The 15635-nt window shown below is 35.3% G+C and overlaps 1 protein-coding gene across 2 annotated transcripts in view; it reads right to left on the bottom strand.

Annotated features, from left to right (window-relative positions):
- Positions 1 to 2121: 2121 nt before the first annotated feature.
- Positions 2122 to 15635, bottom strand: part of LOC149541293 (Ribosomal protein L12/ ATP-dependent Clp protease adaptor protein ClpS family protein) — a 40186-nt gene continuing 26672 nt past the window's right edge. The window contains exons 3-5 of one of the 2 annotated variants that reach the window (XM_089796588.1): positions 4713 to 4863; positions 4214 to 4477; positions 2122 to 2456 (exon numbers count right to left, since the gene is read on the bottom strand). In XM_089796588.1, coding sequence (XP_089652714.1) covers positions 4216 to 4477; positions 4713 to 4863 — 413 coding nt within the window. In that variant the 3' untranslated portion in view covers positions 2122 to 2456; positions 4214 to 4215. Of the gene's footprint in view, positions 2457 to 3649; positions 4053 to 4213; positions 4478 to 4712; positions 4864 to 15635 lie in introns of those variants that run through there. The other variant, XM_089796587.1, reaches the window with a different exon arrangement.

The following is a 15635-nucleotide window of genomic DNA, read 5'->3' as shown; positions in this document are numbered from 1 at the left end:
CTTGAGTTAGAACAACTTGATGTGAAAACCGCATTCCTACATGGTGATGTAGACGAGGAACTTTACATGGAGCAGCCTCAAGGGTTCGTAAAGAAGGGACATGAACATCTCTATTGCAAATTGAATCGAAGCTTGTATGGCCTTAAACAAGCACCAAGACAGTGGTATGTAAAATTTGATCGCTTCATGGCTGAGCATAATTTCACAAGATGTGAATCAAACCCATGTGTCTACTTCAAGAAACTTCCGAGTGGTGAGTTTGTCATCCTTCTTCTTTATGTTGATGATATGTTAGTAGCTGGCACAAACAAAAGAATCGTTAATGAGTTGAAGAAAAAATTGGCAAACAAATTTGCAATGAAAGACTTAGGGGCGGCTAAAAAGATTCTTGGCATGACAATCACAAGGGATAGGAAAAAGAGGGAAATCACTTTGTCTCAAAAACAATACATTGACAAAGTTGTTGAAAGATTTGGCATGGTTGATGCAAAAGTAACTCCTATTCCTCTTGCTGGTCACTTTCGATTAAGTTCCGAATTATGTCCTAAAACACAAGAAAAAAAATTTATGGAGAAAATTCCCTATAAATCAGCCATTGGTAGCATTATGTATGCTATGGTTTCTACTCGCCCCGACATTGCTCATGCGGTGGGAGTTGTGAGCAGATTCATGAGCAATCCCGGAAAAGCTCATTGGGAAGCCGTCAAATGGATACTAAGGTATCTAAAAGGTACTTCAGATTATGTTTTATGTTTTGGCGGAAACAAAGTTCAGCTACAAGGTTACACTGATTCTGATCTTGCTGGAGACTTGGACAAACGAAAGTCTACCACTGGTTACACCTTCACATTTGTTGGAGCTGCGATCAGCTGGGCTTCACGGTTGCAACATTGCATTGCTCTTTCTTCAGCTGAAGCTGAATACTTAGCTCTTTCTGAAGGTGCAAGGGAAATGATTTGGCTTCAGCGGTTACTTGGTGACTTGAAAGTTCATCAAAATGAATATAATCTATTTTGTGACAGCCGTAGTGCGATCTTCTGGCACATAATCAGTCATCACAACGTCGCTCCAAGCATGTTGATGCACATGCTCACTTTGTTCGTCATGCAGTTGAAGAGGGCAAGCTGAATGTTGTCAAGATTGACACCAAGATCAATCCGGCTGATATATTCACGAAGGTTGTTGCCAAAGAGAAGTTCGAATGTGCTAGAACTTCTCTTGGGCTTGTGAAGAAAAGATAGATCATTCTTTGAGCAGGGTATTGGGTGATCAATTGCAGCATTGGTTGTCCTTCAGGTGGGAGTTTGTTGATATTGTGAAGGCCAACAGTCAAGTCCTTTTTCCCTCCGATAATCGAGTCTCTTGATTTCCAAAGACTCTTCATTTGTAATATTATTGGAGCCTTTTTATATGCTGCTCCTGCTCATTTGTAATCAACTTTTACACATTAATCTAATACTCTGCAGTCTGGACGTAGCCACTGTTGTGGTGAACCAGGATAAATTCGGTGTTGTGTATTTCTTCTTATTGCGATATTTTCATTCTCTGTTTAATCCTTTCATAAGGAGCTAAGCACGTGTCCTACTAAAGTGAAAACAAAGTGTATGATTGAATGGTAAAAGAGCGGCTCGTATAGGAGATAAGTTGTTCCTAAGAGTGACAGCAAAACAGTTCTTAGGAATAGCTAGATTCCTACAAGGGGGATTTATTATACTATTCCCTACAAGTATTTGACTAACTACTAGTCGCATGAGGTTGGTTGAGTATCAATTTTATGTTGACCCTTAAAATATATAAAGTATGAACATGCTTCCCCTGTTTCTTTCTTCCTCCTTTCTTCTAACATTCGAACGTTAGCAATGTGTAGATTTGAACTACTAATCAGTTGTTCATTTGACCCGCTATGGTTTTACTTCACATTTGCAACATACCGTTTAAATTATAACATAGATTGTGTGCTAATTCAAGAAATATTGTGTGTACACATCAAAAAGTAATGGAGACTTTTGTAGACACGTTATGCTTGTGTTCACAAAGGGAAAGCTTTCGGACAAAAAATGTCTCCGTATGCCGCAATTGTTTCTTTTTTGTCTATCAAATTTCTTGATCATACCAAATTGATACCTATAAGGTTCACCACTTCAACATGTCATAATTATTTTTTTTTAAAGATTTGAACACTTCTGTCCATGGCGAAGAGGGAAGATGTCCATTGCTTTAAATAAAGAAAGATAACCCAAATGCTAAGTTGTTGCACATATAATACATGACAATAAGTATTCTTCTTCTTTAAATGAAGAACGTTAATGTAATATATAAATTGAGGGACAAGAAATTTTATAGGCTTTGATTTCAATTATTCTGAAACAGTTGCTCCTCAATCATTAAATTTGAGAATTTTCCTTTCATCAGATGCTATGCCCAAAGCTTTGTTTCATGGGTGTATGCTCCTTTAACTGTATTAAATAGAGAACGGCTAATAAGATTTCTCAATATTAAAGGACACTTTTAATCTCGATTTGCAATGCTGCAAAGCATTGTATATCTATTTCAACACAAAGCATATTGTGACAATTCAAAATTTTCACCATAGACAGAGAGCACACTAATCAATCATGAGAGACTAACAAATATTTACTAAAACAATTCTCCGAGAAGTGACATTAATGGACAAGAAAAGCATGTCTACCAAACAGAATGTCTTAAATACCAAATTACAACCAATAACTATGTTACCAGAAAAGAGAAACACAACTGCAACGGCAACATAACGAGAAACAAGATATTAAAAGGTTGCATATAAGAAATTCATATACATATATATTTATTTAATTTATTAAAAGAATACATATTTATATTGACTAAATTACAAAACTATTTCAAGGGAATAATATATGTCCAAAAATAATTTAACAGTCTGAAACCTTAAAATTCTTAAATTAATAAAATAAAGTAAAATTATAAAACAAATAAAAAAGGAAATAAGATGAACGAACAGTTGGCTGTTTGTAGCGATTGAGAAATCCCTTTATCTACAACATATTATTAGCAGATTTATTAATGAACAAATTTGACAACTAGAAAACTCAAGTTGTCTATTTTTTATTTGCAAGAAATCCGTTTTTTATCTCAAAATTAGATTTGCCATAAAATCAGCAACCAATATGCTTGGCGATATGAAAATATATATGCTGAAAGTTCTGCGTGGCCTTGGAAAGAATCAAATCGTTGAGAAACGGTTATTGGCAACAGAGAAATACATTTCAGGGGTTGAAAGTTGAAACATGAAACGCCTTTCTCCCATCACGTTTGTGATAACAGAGAGCAATAAAGAGAATTCTCAATTAGAACTTATAGATTGACCTCTTCAATTGATTGAAACAATGGTTTGCATTAATTTTATGAAGCAATGTCAGTATGGGGAGTGTTTATTATCATTTCATATGGTGCGCATGCTTATGCTTACAGACAGTAAATTAGTTGAAATGAGAGAATTTTCATTGAGCCTGGGGGATTAGTCCCAACATCGTATCGTCTGACTTCAGAATTTTATGTGAAGTATTTTGTGAAATTTTGTAAAATTGCAAAGAAACTCTCAAGACATCAGCTATATTAGTTCAGCAAATGCAGCATGTATAATCAAACCAAGTTATCACAACTAGAAAAGTTCTCCCACATGCATTATAATGTGATATGCCTCCCTCACCTACAAATCCTTTCAGTTTTAGTTCACACTTCAACCTTGTTGCAGGTGCAGGCCAAGAAAGAAACAACAGTATTGCTTGGATACAAAGGTGGCTTCTTTCACAGGCATTTCGTCAAAATAAAATACAGGAGAGAGAATGGTATTGCAGCAAGTGACAAGCAGAGAAATTGCATTTTCCATGGACGGGATAGAACGAGTAAATAATAGTACAAAATATATTGACTACAGAAAGTATCTTGAAAGCAGCATAATAGCTAGCCATTATTTGGAATTATTCTCATGTATTCATACACTATTGCCAAGTACCGGATGCTTTTTCTTCAGTTCTCTCCATGGACATATAGAACTACAGAAGTATATTCACAGTTAGCTCTCGCAAGTGCATATCAGATGACTCCACTCTAAGATTCATCAAGTCCATCCTGCAGAGTTTACTGAAATTGACATGTACACCTGCTACTGCTAAACCAAAATACAGAGCCCTTACGAAATCAATATTAATTATACCTTTAACAACCACCACTAGCAGGCTCTATGGAACTAAGCAACCCATTTCCTCTGAGCTTCATACAGTGTTCTTCTGCATCAACTTGAGCACAAATAATCACAACTGCAATGTCATTTGTGTGGGCTTCTTGCATGATATTAACTGCTATATCAAGTGTCATTCCAGGGATAACCTTCATCAAAACTTGCACAACATATTCCCGTTTGTTATAATTGTCATTGTGCAATAATACACGATATGGTGGAGACATCTTCCTTGATTTCCTTTTGTAGCAGCCACAACAAAAATGAAATTAGAAAACAATAGCAAAATGTTTGACAATGAAACATATGTTTTAATGGCAGAAAAGCCAAAGGTCAAGACAATCCAAACTCGTGAATTCTGATATCGATGTCCAAAACTATTTTCAAGGAAATATATATCTTAGAGCATAAAACAATACGAACAAACACACAAACCATTAATTATGTGTAGTTCCATCAGCTAGTGGTTAGTTACCGTAAGTCGAACTCAGAATCACGGCCTGGTGTAGTTTTTTCTATTGTTGGTCTATCGAGCACTCCGCCACCTTTTCCCCCTGCTGAAGCTACACCTGTAGCAGACAACACTCGGTTCACATGTGTTCCTTTTTGCTGCAATATTTTATCACCTGCCAGTCATTATCAGTGAGTGAAAGCAATATAATTATATAAGAATTCTTAAACAGTACAGATTTACAGGTAAAAAATCTACCGCAAGCTTCCTTAATTTTTTTTATTAAACCAACCCATTTTTCTGAGCTCAACTTCGGTAAAGTTTACAAATTCCTGCCAAATCATGAATCTTAACAAGATGCATCATAATCAAGCAACGGGAAATTTCAACTTCGATAAAATAAGACAATGATATTCCACACTTTAACTTTGATGACGTCACTAATGACACTCTACCAAAGATATAAAACATGGTGGTGGTGGAATAATTACTTAACCTTGGATATATTACTCTCCTAATTATCACATTGCACCTATTTAATAACTTAGGATATTATGAACAAATACTCTTACACAAGTAGCTAACAATGACACGTGTACACCTCAAACCGAGTTACAAAAGTGCACTGCTACCTCCTCTACCTTAGTTAACTCATACCTCTTGGACTTGTCATAACCTTGATTCATGCAGCCAAGAGAACTCTCTCTCTCTCTCTCTCTCTCTATATATATATATATATATATCATAGTTCCAAAAATCGCCATTAATCGCGTGAATCACGATAAGATTCAGCCAAAACGAATTTTTTTGCATCGTGAATCGCAGTTGGCGATTTTTTGGCATAAATCGCCCAGTTGAATCGCCTGCAGCAACTAGAAAGTTGCATTGAAAAGTTAAAAAAACGCTTGTTTTATTTCATTTATTTTTTGTCTTTCCTCTTTCTTATAACCCTAAAGGGCCTTTTAATTGTTTAGCATGAGTAGAAGAGAGGAAGAGTGAGAGAGAAGAAGAGAAAAAAAAACCATAGGTTTCCAACCGGCAAAAAGGAAGAGCACCAAAGATATCAGAAGTCCATCTAGGGAGCTCATAAATTGCATTAGGAACATTAATGAGTCAATATCAACACTCCTCAACTCATTTGCAAGAGGTAAGTGCTGGTTTTTTTTTTTGTATGTTAGTGTATTATGCATTTTTTGTTAAATTTTTATAGTTTTCATTTGCAAATCTTGAATATTTTTTATTTTTACTAAATTGCAAACTAGGGTTTGTTGTTTTGTAACTTTTGTTTATTAGTTTCAAGCTTTGATATTTTACATGAATTTTTTTATTGCAGCAGCCCTTTGCTTTCATTTTCTACAATAGGTAAAAAAGATGAATGTTGAAAATATAACAAAGAGTTTCCTAGAAGAACCAAATTTCAAACAAAATGTATATTTTGTAACGAAAAAATAAATTCTAGAGGTATTTATAGATTGAAATACCACATTGCTGCTATACCAGGACATGATGTCACAATTTGCACTCAACAAATTGCTGAGGCAAAATGCACTTGTTTAGTGGCATTAGAAAAATTAAACAAGAGAAATTGAATAAGAAAATGCAACTTGAAGGGTTATGAGGTATTGGCTCCCATGCTCCCGCATCCGCAGCCGCATCTATATCTGCATCTGTATCAGCTTCCGCATCCGTAGGTTGTGTTGAAGAGGGTTCTTCCAGGCCTCCTTTTCGTCCTAGTTCTAGTGCTCATGTGAGTGCTAGTAGCAGTTAGTCTTATACTGAGACAGAGTCCAACACCAACCTATTGTGGCTTAGAGTGCGGAAAAACAAAATGGATAGTTACTTTGTGCCTCGCATTACTCCTGGCTCCCAACCCACGCTTGAGGGCATGGGTTTGAACAAGGACATTCATGATGCTGCTAGAAAAGAGATTTGCAAATTTTGGTACTTTTGCAACATTCCATTTATTGCAGCCAGGTAATTGATTTTTTTTCTTTGTTTTCTTTAAAGTAAAATTTAAAAGTAAAAGTAAAACTTTAATTATATCCACTTGTTTTATGTTTTGAGTTTTTGACATCTAAATTTCTAATCAATATCATTATATATTTGTGACAGGGCTCCTTATTGGTAGAACATGATAGATGCAGTTGTTATTTGTGGTCCGGGGTTTAAAGCCCCAACTGAGGCTGAGTTGAGTGGATACCTCTTGGATGAAATGGTAGAGGATATGAGGGTTGAGCTTGAGGAGAACCAAAAGGAGTGGATCGAAAAGGGTTGCACTATGATGACTGATGGTTGGATAGATAGGAGTGGAAAAACACTCCTCAATTTTTTCGTATCCTGTGGAGGTGATTGATCATTCTACTTTCCTACATACATAATTTTGAATCGTGATCGACTATTTCAAATTTTGATTTGTTGATTGCTAATTTGTTGATGATCCATTTAACATTATAATTCGTTGTTTTGTTACTTGTAGGATATACCATGTTCCTCAAATCCATTGATGCTTCTGCACATGTAAAAAACATCACATACTTATGTGAGGTTATTGAGGAAGTCATAGCAGAGGTGAGGAAACAACATGTGGTGCAAGTGGTGACGAATAATGCAGCAAGTTATGTTGCTATAGGTAAACTTTTAACTTTTCTAGTTTTGAAGATACATTTATTTGAATTTTGAACTTTTTCTAATTCTAACTTAGAATTTCTAAGTTTCCTAAGTTCTAACATGTTTGAAATTTGAATTTCTAAATTCTAATTAACTTAAATTGTTGTTGGTAAACTTTTGATGGAGAGGCACCCCACCATATTTTGGTCCCTTTGTGCGGCACACTACATTGACCTCATGTTGGAGGAAATTGGCAAACTTGAGTGGGTCAAGTCATGTGTGGAAAGGGCAAAAAACATATGCAAGTTTATTTATAATTATTCATTTGTCCTTAGCGCAATGAGAAAGTACACAGGAGGCAAGGAGTTAGCTCGTCCAGGGATCACGAGGTTTGCCTCAAATTTCATCACCTTGCAGTCCTTCTTGACATCAAGGGATGATTTGAGAAGCATGTTTGTTGGGCGGGAGTGGATTTCATCTTCCTATGTTACGACCACTGCAAGGATAGATGTGGTGGATTGCATATTTGATGATGATGGTTTTTGGAAACCTGCTAGAGAAATCCTTAAGGTAAATTTATTGCAATTTAACATTTAGTATTTTATAGTTTACTATGCTAATTGTTTAATGATTTAGTTTTACCTTAAGTTATATTATTCTATATTTAAGTTTTGACTCAAATTTTTGTTTTACTTTATATGTAGGCCACTGAGCCCCTTGTATCTCTCCTACGAACTACTGATGGGGAGAAGCCCTCTATGGGCTACATATATGAGGGCATGGATAGGGCCAGGGAGGCCATTAGAGCACAGTATGTAGGAGTGTAGGAGAAGTATGCCCCTATTTGGGATATCATTGATAGGAGATGGCAATATCAGCTCCACAGACCCATCCATGCAGCAGCTTACTTTTTGAATCCGGCATTTCGTTTCCATCTTGACTTCAAGGTGGATGAGGAGGTTCTCACCGGATTATATACATTGATCCAAAGGTTGAGTAGTGATGAGGATAGCACTGCTGCAATTATTGAGCTTGATAAGTTCAATAATAAAAAAGGGCCACTTTTCTCTAGTAGGATGGCCATAGATGCTCGGGCAACAATACAACCAAGTAAAAATTAAATAATATATTCAATGTTCATGAATTTAGATTCTAAACTTAAAGTTGATTATGTAATTTTAGAGTTGTAATTTGTAAATGAGACTAATTGTTTTTATTTTCCCTTATTTGAGATAGATGGTGGCAAATGTTTGGGGCCACAATCCCCAAACTTCAAAAAATTGCCATCTGTATTCTGAGTCAGCCAAGCAGCACTTCTGGATGTGCGCGCAATTGGTCCATGTTCGAGCACATCCACTCGAAGAGGAGAAATACGTTGACAGTGCAGAGGTTGAATGATCTTGTCTTTGTTCATTACAACCTCCGTCTTAGGATCAAACAGATTTTGGGCATTGACTCCTCTCCGATCATTCTGGAGGAGATTGATTCAGAATCAGAGTGGCTCACAGAGGTTGTGGATCTAGTCTTCACTGAAGAAAACCATGCGTGGGTTGACCAGGTGGATATAGAGGCTGAGGCAGCTAGAACACATTCTTCAGGCATTGGTAGATGCACACGTGCACGCATAGACACAGGCCCAAACGACATTGTTCGTGAGCCCATCTTACATGCGGGGGATATGGCTCGACGGTCCTCTAGGACCTACATTAGACGCCTTTCTAGTAGGCAGACTGGATCCTCAGAGGCTGAGGCTGAGGCTGCAGCCGAGCTTGAGGGTGATGTTGAGGATGATGATGACTATGAGCTCGAGGCTTGAGCTAGAGCCTTGTTTTTATATTTTGTTTACAGATATTGATACTAAATCATTAATAAACATACATTTCAAACTTTCATGGATCTTCATCTTAGATTCTTACATACATTTATGATTTGATGTCTTATGGATCTTCATCTTACATACATTCTATGATTTGAATCATTATGATCATTTGATTTCTATTTCCTTCAGCTAGCCTACATATTTACATTTTAGATAACATAGTTACGTATGTGATGGATTTTATGTTCCAAACTTCCATGTTTATGTATGTTAAGTTTTAACTTCTATTTGATGATGTTATAGTGTGTTCAAGTTATATTCAATAAAGGGTGCATGAAATAAGTTTTAAATTGTTAAAATCTCTAAATTTAAAGGGTTTTTTCAAATTTGCCGATTCATGGGTGATTCATTGCCGATTCCAATTCTCGTTACTTTGATATATATATATATATATATATATATACCTACTAACTCTTGTGATAAGTTTCCATATTATTGAATATAGAAATTATTTGTTCATTTTCCCAGTTTTGTGATTAGCTTATAGGCATTTAAAGTCTTTGGTAGATATGTTGTTCATATCAACTATAACAACACAAAACCCTAAGAAATGGAATTGAATCCAGTCAAAAGGTTTCTTTTGGACTAGGATAATTTGGTGGTTCTCCTTGGGGACTCACATTCTTTTTAGCAGCTATCCTCTTTCTGATTGGTCTGCAAGAATTGCAACCAACAGAGGAAGCATTGCAAAGTGCAAACATATTGCTTTACTAGATAGTTTTATTTAAAACATGGCTTTACTTGATTATTTATTACTTGATACAATTCTTTCGATAATTTTGTTTTTTAAAATTTAGACTAAATTTATGTTATTTTATTTAAAGTAATTTAGGTTGAATTTAAGCTACTTGTTTAAAAATTAACATTTTGTGTACTTAATTTCACTTTGTACTTATAGGATACTTGTAAATGCAATTGATATGGATAGAGAAGTGTATAAATTTGCCTCAGGCTCTAATAACATGTAAGAATTTTCCTAAGGCAAGAATGAAAATACCAAGATCTAGAAGCTCAAGATATAGCACAAGAGAGATAGGCAAAATAATGATCAATTGATTAAGTCAATAATGATCAAGAGTACAATAATCATGCCTTGATTTACAATGTAGATGTGCCTGAATATGCAGGGCAATGCCGATAACTACGAGTCATGCAAGTGATAAGCATAACAACTAAGCACATGTCCACCAAAAGTAGATTATCCTTCATTGTGCATTAAAGTATGTGCAACAATGAGAGGATAAGAACACAAAGGTGTATCACACAAAGAGGTGTGAGACATGTGCTCAAATAAAGTAAAAACTCATATATGTCTTCATAACAACTAATATGAATAAAGTGTAATTAGTAATATTTAATTACACCAACACCCCCCTGTATGTGCAACTTAGGGGAATACGCTTAAGCTCACAAAAGCTACATAACAAGGCGTGATGGGTCCCGGCTACTAGGTCATGTTAGGTGCCCATGTACAAAATGCAAGAGTAAAAGATATGCAATACAATCTCCCATAAAGTGGAGGAGGGTAAATCTCATGAGAAAAACCCTTTGAGCCCAAAAAGAGAGGTGAAAATGAAAAGCAAGATGCATGCATGGATGGAGTAATCAAGACCCCCCTATCCATATAAATCATGCATATACAATAAAGTGTTAATAATTGGTAGCTTTAGTTAGGATAAACTATAGTGCAAATATATTATATTTATATATATAAATATATATATATTATATATATTATATATAAGTGTGAGATATAATATATATATTTAATATATTAAATATATTAGATATTTATTTGCCATTAGAGTAATTACATTCTAATGAATAGACATGTCCCGTAAAGAGACATGTCTATCCATACTTCATCCTATATTAAAGAGATGGCTGCCATTTGGAAAGTATTTACCAAATACAATGGCAATGCTATTACATTTGTAGCAGATCCAGAAAACTCAACTATTACATTTGCAGCAGATCCAAAAAACTCAACATGGTATCAAAGCCTAGTTGTAAATGTAAAATGAAATAAAAAATCTGTATCTTCATTAATGAAATACATGGATGTTCTAATATTGAAATTAAAAAAAAAATTAGAAACATAAAGACAATGAGTGGGTAAAACTTGCTGCAGACATTGCCACAGAAATGAAGGTCAACAATCTCTACACTATTCATTTCTTCTGTCAGAATCTGCAGACAATATTTCATTTATTGACCATGGAAAGTGTGTTGTTTTCTACTAGCATTTGGAAACACGTAGTGTTTTTTAAAGAAAATATGAATTTCAAACAACAAAGTGATTTTTGCCAAACAAATACAGATAAAGGACTCAATAAAATTTAGAGAGGATGTAGATGGATTCTCAATTTCTCCCACTAATGAGGCTTCAAGCGTAATCTCTATAGTAATGGACACAAATTATTTTGCAGCTCAAGAAGTGTGATTTCATTAGGACTGTGGTAGTCGGGTAGGCATATAATAAAGTTGTTGACAAGTTTATAAATCTTCATCGAGTTCAACTTAAAGTCAAGGCATATAACACTGGTTGAGACATTAACCCCTGGAGTACAAAGAAACGTGTTTTTTTCATGGAATGAGATGCTTATGCGGCTATGCATAAAATATGGTTGATCAAATTCCTCGAGAGACATTGAAGAAAATATGGGGATTACTTAGACGTAATAAATGAATAATAGTAGGCCGAAATTTATCTTCTCATTATCGCTGATGTTTTCAACCGCTTGAATTGGTGATTTAAAAGTGACTATACAAACTATTTATGTCGTGTCCTTGATTGCGGAATGGACCAATTATTATATTCACCTGGATTTGAGTGGGTTTGATGAGCTTGGAAATTCTCTAATTTACAGCTAATTAAGGACATAGCTCTCACAAATGGACCTGACTTATTAATGCTTGACGAGAATATAGGATCAAGCAAGCAAAGCAAATTGAAATAATATCAGTTTGCAGGAAAATGAGGACAAATTTGAATTACCCTGTGAAAAAGAGTATCACTGATAGAAGGAATACATCAAAAGGAGAGGCTGACCAAGCATTATTTGCATAAAGCATGAGCAAAAGAAAGATAGCATTGGAATGAAACAAACATCAGGGAGGAGACAAGACATTAATAGACCCACTGAGCAAATTGTGGGGATATCAATTGCTGACAAGGTAATTGGGATAATCAGACCTGATGTCGATAAAAGAATATTATTAGAGGTTAAGTGAAGTGGTCAACACATAAGCAAATTCTAGAGGGCACATGGTCAGCAATGTGGCCCAAGGCTAACACAAGAGTGCTCTTCCTTTATTGTGGCATAAGAACCCTTGACTTCTATCAGGTAAAGGATTAAGTCTTGTGAATCTCCAAATTCGTTGCTGCATAGATAGTCTGGATATCAAGAGAGATGTGTTACAGAGCATCAACCTTGTCAGTAATCTTGATGGCTTGCAAGAAAGATGTGTTCGTGGTCTGATTGAATTGTGTAACTACTTGGTGTCTCACCAATGTGGGTTGAAGTTGGATTCACTGTTGCGATGGCCAATTGGGAAAAGACATCCGAGGATGTTGGAAGTGATGAACAAAAGTAACATGGCAAGTTGAGACTCATGACGCTATTTCATTTATGATACTATGAAGTTGTGGCTGCCGCTATACAAAGTCACCTTTCAATATTTTTCTCTTTCGTATCTGGTCAGGGTACAAAGAGGGGTGATTAAATATTTATTGAAGGATGAAAATTGATTCATGCGTTATATTTCCTATATGGGCTCACCTTATGAAAGGATATATTTGAAACACAAGGACGCAAGCATATGGAATTCAGATTTAGAGGGAGATTCAAAGAGAGTTTGACATCTTCAAAGAGGTCTAAATGTTGATGAACTCGAGCTTCAGAGGGAGCGGTTGGGTTCAATCAACTTGTGACGATCCTGATCATAGTGATTAAGAGGGAGTTTCAATGTTGAAAGTGAAACACTTATGAGGTAAACTTGATTTAATTGATTATTATACTAATGAGATAATTTAATGCCTTGTGGGCCCTATGTAAATCATGAGAAAGTGACAACTTCCAAATGTTTATTACTTGTATTTGTTGATATTATTAGAAGATGAAAATCTTACAATAACTTAGTCTTCTATCATGATAAGACATCATGTGATGACGGAAACAAATCATGATAGATGATTTCTAGCGTGATGGATTCAGTTCCTTAAACAGATCATGACCTTCTAGATTGTGATAGACATCGTGTGATGGCTGAAACAATCACAATGGATTATGAATGTTCCTATGATAAGTTCACATTACCTTTGAACAATTGTAAGTTATGGTGAATATCATGTGACTTGATATTCTTGGTCAGACCATATCTCTAATATCATATTGAGATGATATGTAAAACTAGGTATTACAGGTTAGGTGATTCCTCGTATCACGTGTTAGATGATATGTAAAACTAGGTATTACATGTTGGGTGATTCCTTCATATCACGAGTTAGGTGATATGTAAAACTAGGTATCACGTGTTAGGTGATTCCTCATGTCACGTGTTAGGTGATATGTAAAACTAGGTATCACATGTTAGGTGATTCCTCATATCACGTGTTAGATGTTATGTAAAACAAGGTATCACATGTTGGGTGATTCCTCATATCACATGTTAGATGATATGTAAAACAAGGTATCACATGTTGAGTGATTCCTCATATCATGAGTTAAGTGACATGTAAAACTATGTATTATATGTTATATGATACTTTATATCATGCGTTATGTGATCACAAGATATGTAATATAAGGGGGAGTGTTGATGTTTATAGCATCGATTTGATGTCATATGAGTTGACATTCTAGAAACCATTATTTGTGTTGAGGTAATATGTTATTCAGAGTGTATGAATCTTTTTTATCCTCTCTAAGCTAAGAGGGAGTGTTAATAATTAGTAGCTCTAGTTAGGATAAACTATAGTGCAAATATATTATATTTATATATATAAGTGTGATATAATATATATTTGATATATTAAATATATTAGATATTTATTTTCCATTATAGTAATTACATTCTAACGAATAGACATGTCCCATGAAGAGACATGTCTATCCATACTTCATCCTGTATTAGAGAGATGGCTGCCATTTGGAAAGTACATATCAAATACAATGGCAGTGCTATTACATTTGTAGCAGATCCAGAAAACTCAACTATTACATTTGCAGCAGATCCATAAAACTCAACATAAAAAATCCCTCCATAGGAAGGAAAAAAGGAGAAATAGTATCCCCCCATAGTGAATAATCTCTTGCAGTTATGGTGAGTACTTGAAGACAAAAGATAATCCAATGTCTACAAATGACATTTCTTCCCTTAGGAAGAAGATACAACAAGTACAAGTGCAAGAATGCTTCCCATTGTGGATAGGAAGAAGGAAGGGGAATCCATATGAAGTATGAAGTCTCTAAAGTCTAATGATGTGTTGCCATGTCCTTAAATGATGAAGATGTCATAAACCAATCAGGATCAAGCCCAATAGAAAAAGGTGAGAAACAAAGAAAAAATGGTAACTGATCCATGTAAGAATATGGTGCAAACTCCAAAAAAAAAAGATGTCTCCTCAAAAGATGAAGTAGGAAGAGAAGCCAAAAAGCACCCCCTCAGTGTAAAATCTACACCCATGATAGATGCTCCTGAACCAAAGTAGAAGTTGCACCAAGAATACTGAATAATGTTCCTCCCTTTAAGAAGGAATGGTGTCATAGGTGTATCAAAGAATCCTCCCCATTCAATAGGTAGAACCCTCAGAATGTATGATGTCTCAAGAAACTGAATACGAATCTCCAACACGAGTATGATCATCCATGCAATGTGACATCTCAAGTGAAGTTTGAGACTCATGAAAAGCAATCTCAAAAGACTCATTTGACTTCTCTAAAGTGAAAAAGACCTCCAACTGTTGAATCAAAGGATCCACAATCATGTCAAACCCAAAAGAATGATCAAGTGGAGAATGAAGATGAGGGTCAAAGTGTTCCTCGCAACAATTGAAGAAGGATCATCCTCAAGAAAGAGAAGATGAATATCATCAATGATGTCTCTCGAATCCTTAATATAGGACTCCATAAACAAACCTACAATATTTGTCAAGAAATCATCCAAAGGAGCTATAACTGGAAGACAAGGTATGTCCTGCTGCACTGAAACACCTAAATCCATGGTTGTGTAAAAGCAAGCATCTTCAAGAACAAAAATAGATGTGATCTCAACTGGAGAAGTAAGAGTTGTAACTAGAGGCTTTAAATCATCAAGACTCTCTTCACATGCAATCTGCAATAGGATCGACTGGTACTAGAGGAATATCTAGATCTCCAAAATGTTTACACATATGATTCCAAACTAGGAGGGGTATCAATATCCATGGTAGTACGATAGACTATATGATATCTAAAGGA

This window comes from Cupressus sempervirens, chromosome 8, assembly GCF_028749045.1.
Source record: "Cupressus sempervirens isolate cs-2001-9-10 chromosome 8, ASM2874904v1, whole genome shotgun sequence".
NCBI lineage: Eukaryota > Viridiplantae > Streptophyta > Pinopsida > Cupressales > Cupressaceae > Cupressus > Cupressus sempervirens.
Note: the sequence above shows the minus strand (reverse complement) of the source record. Positions and strands in the feature narration are given on the sequence as shown.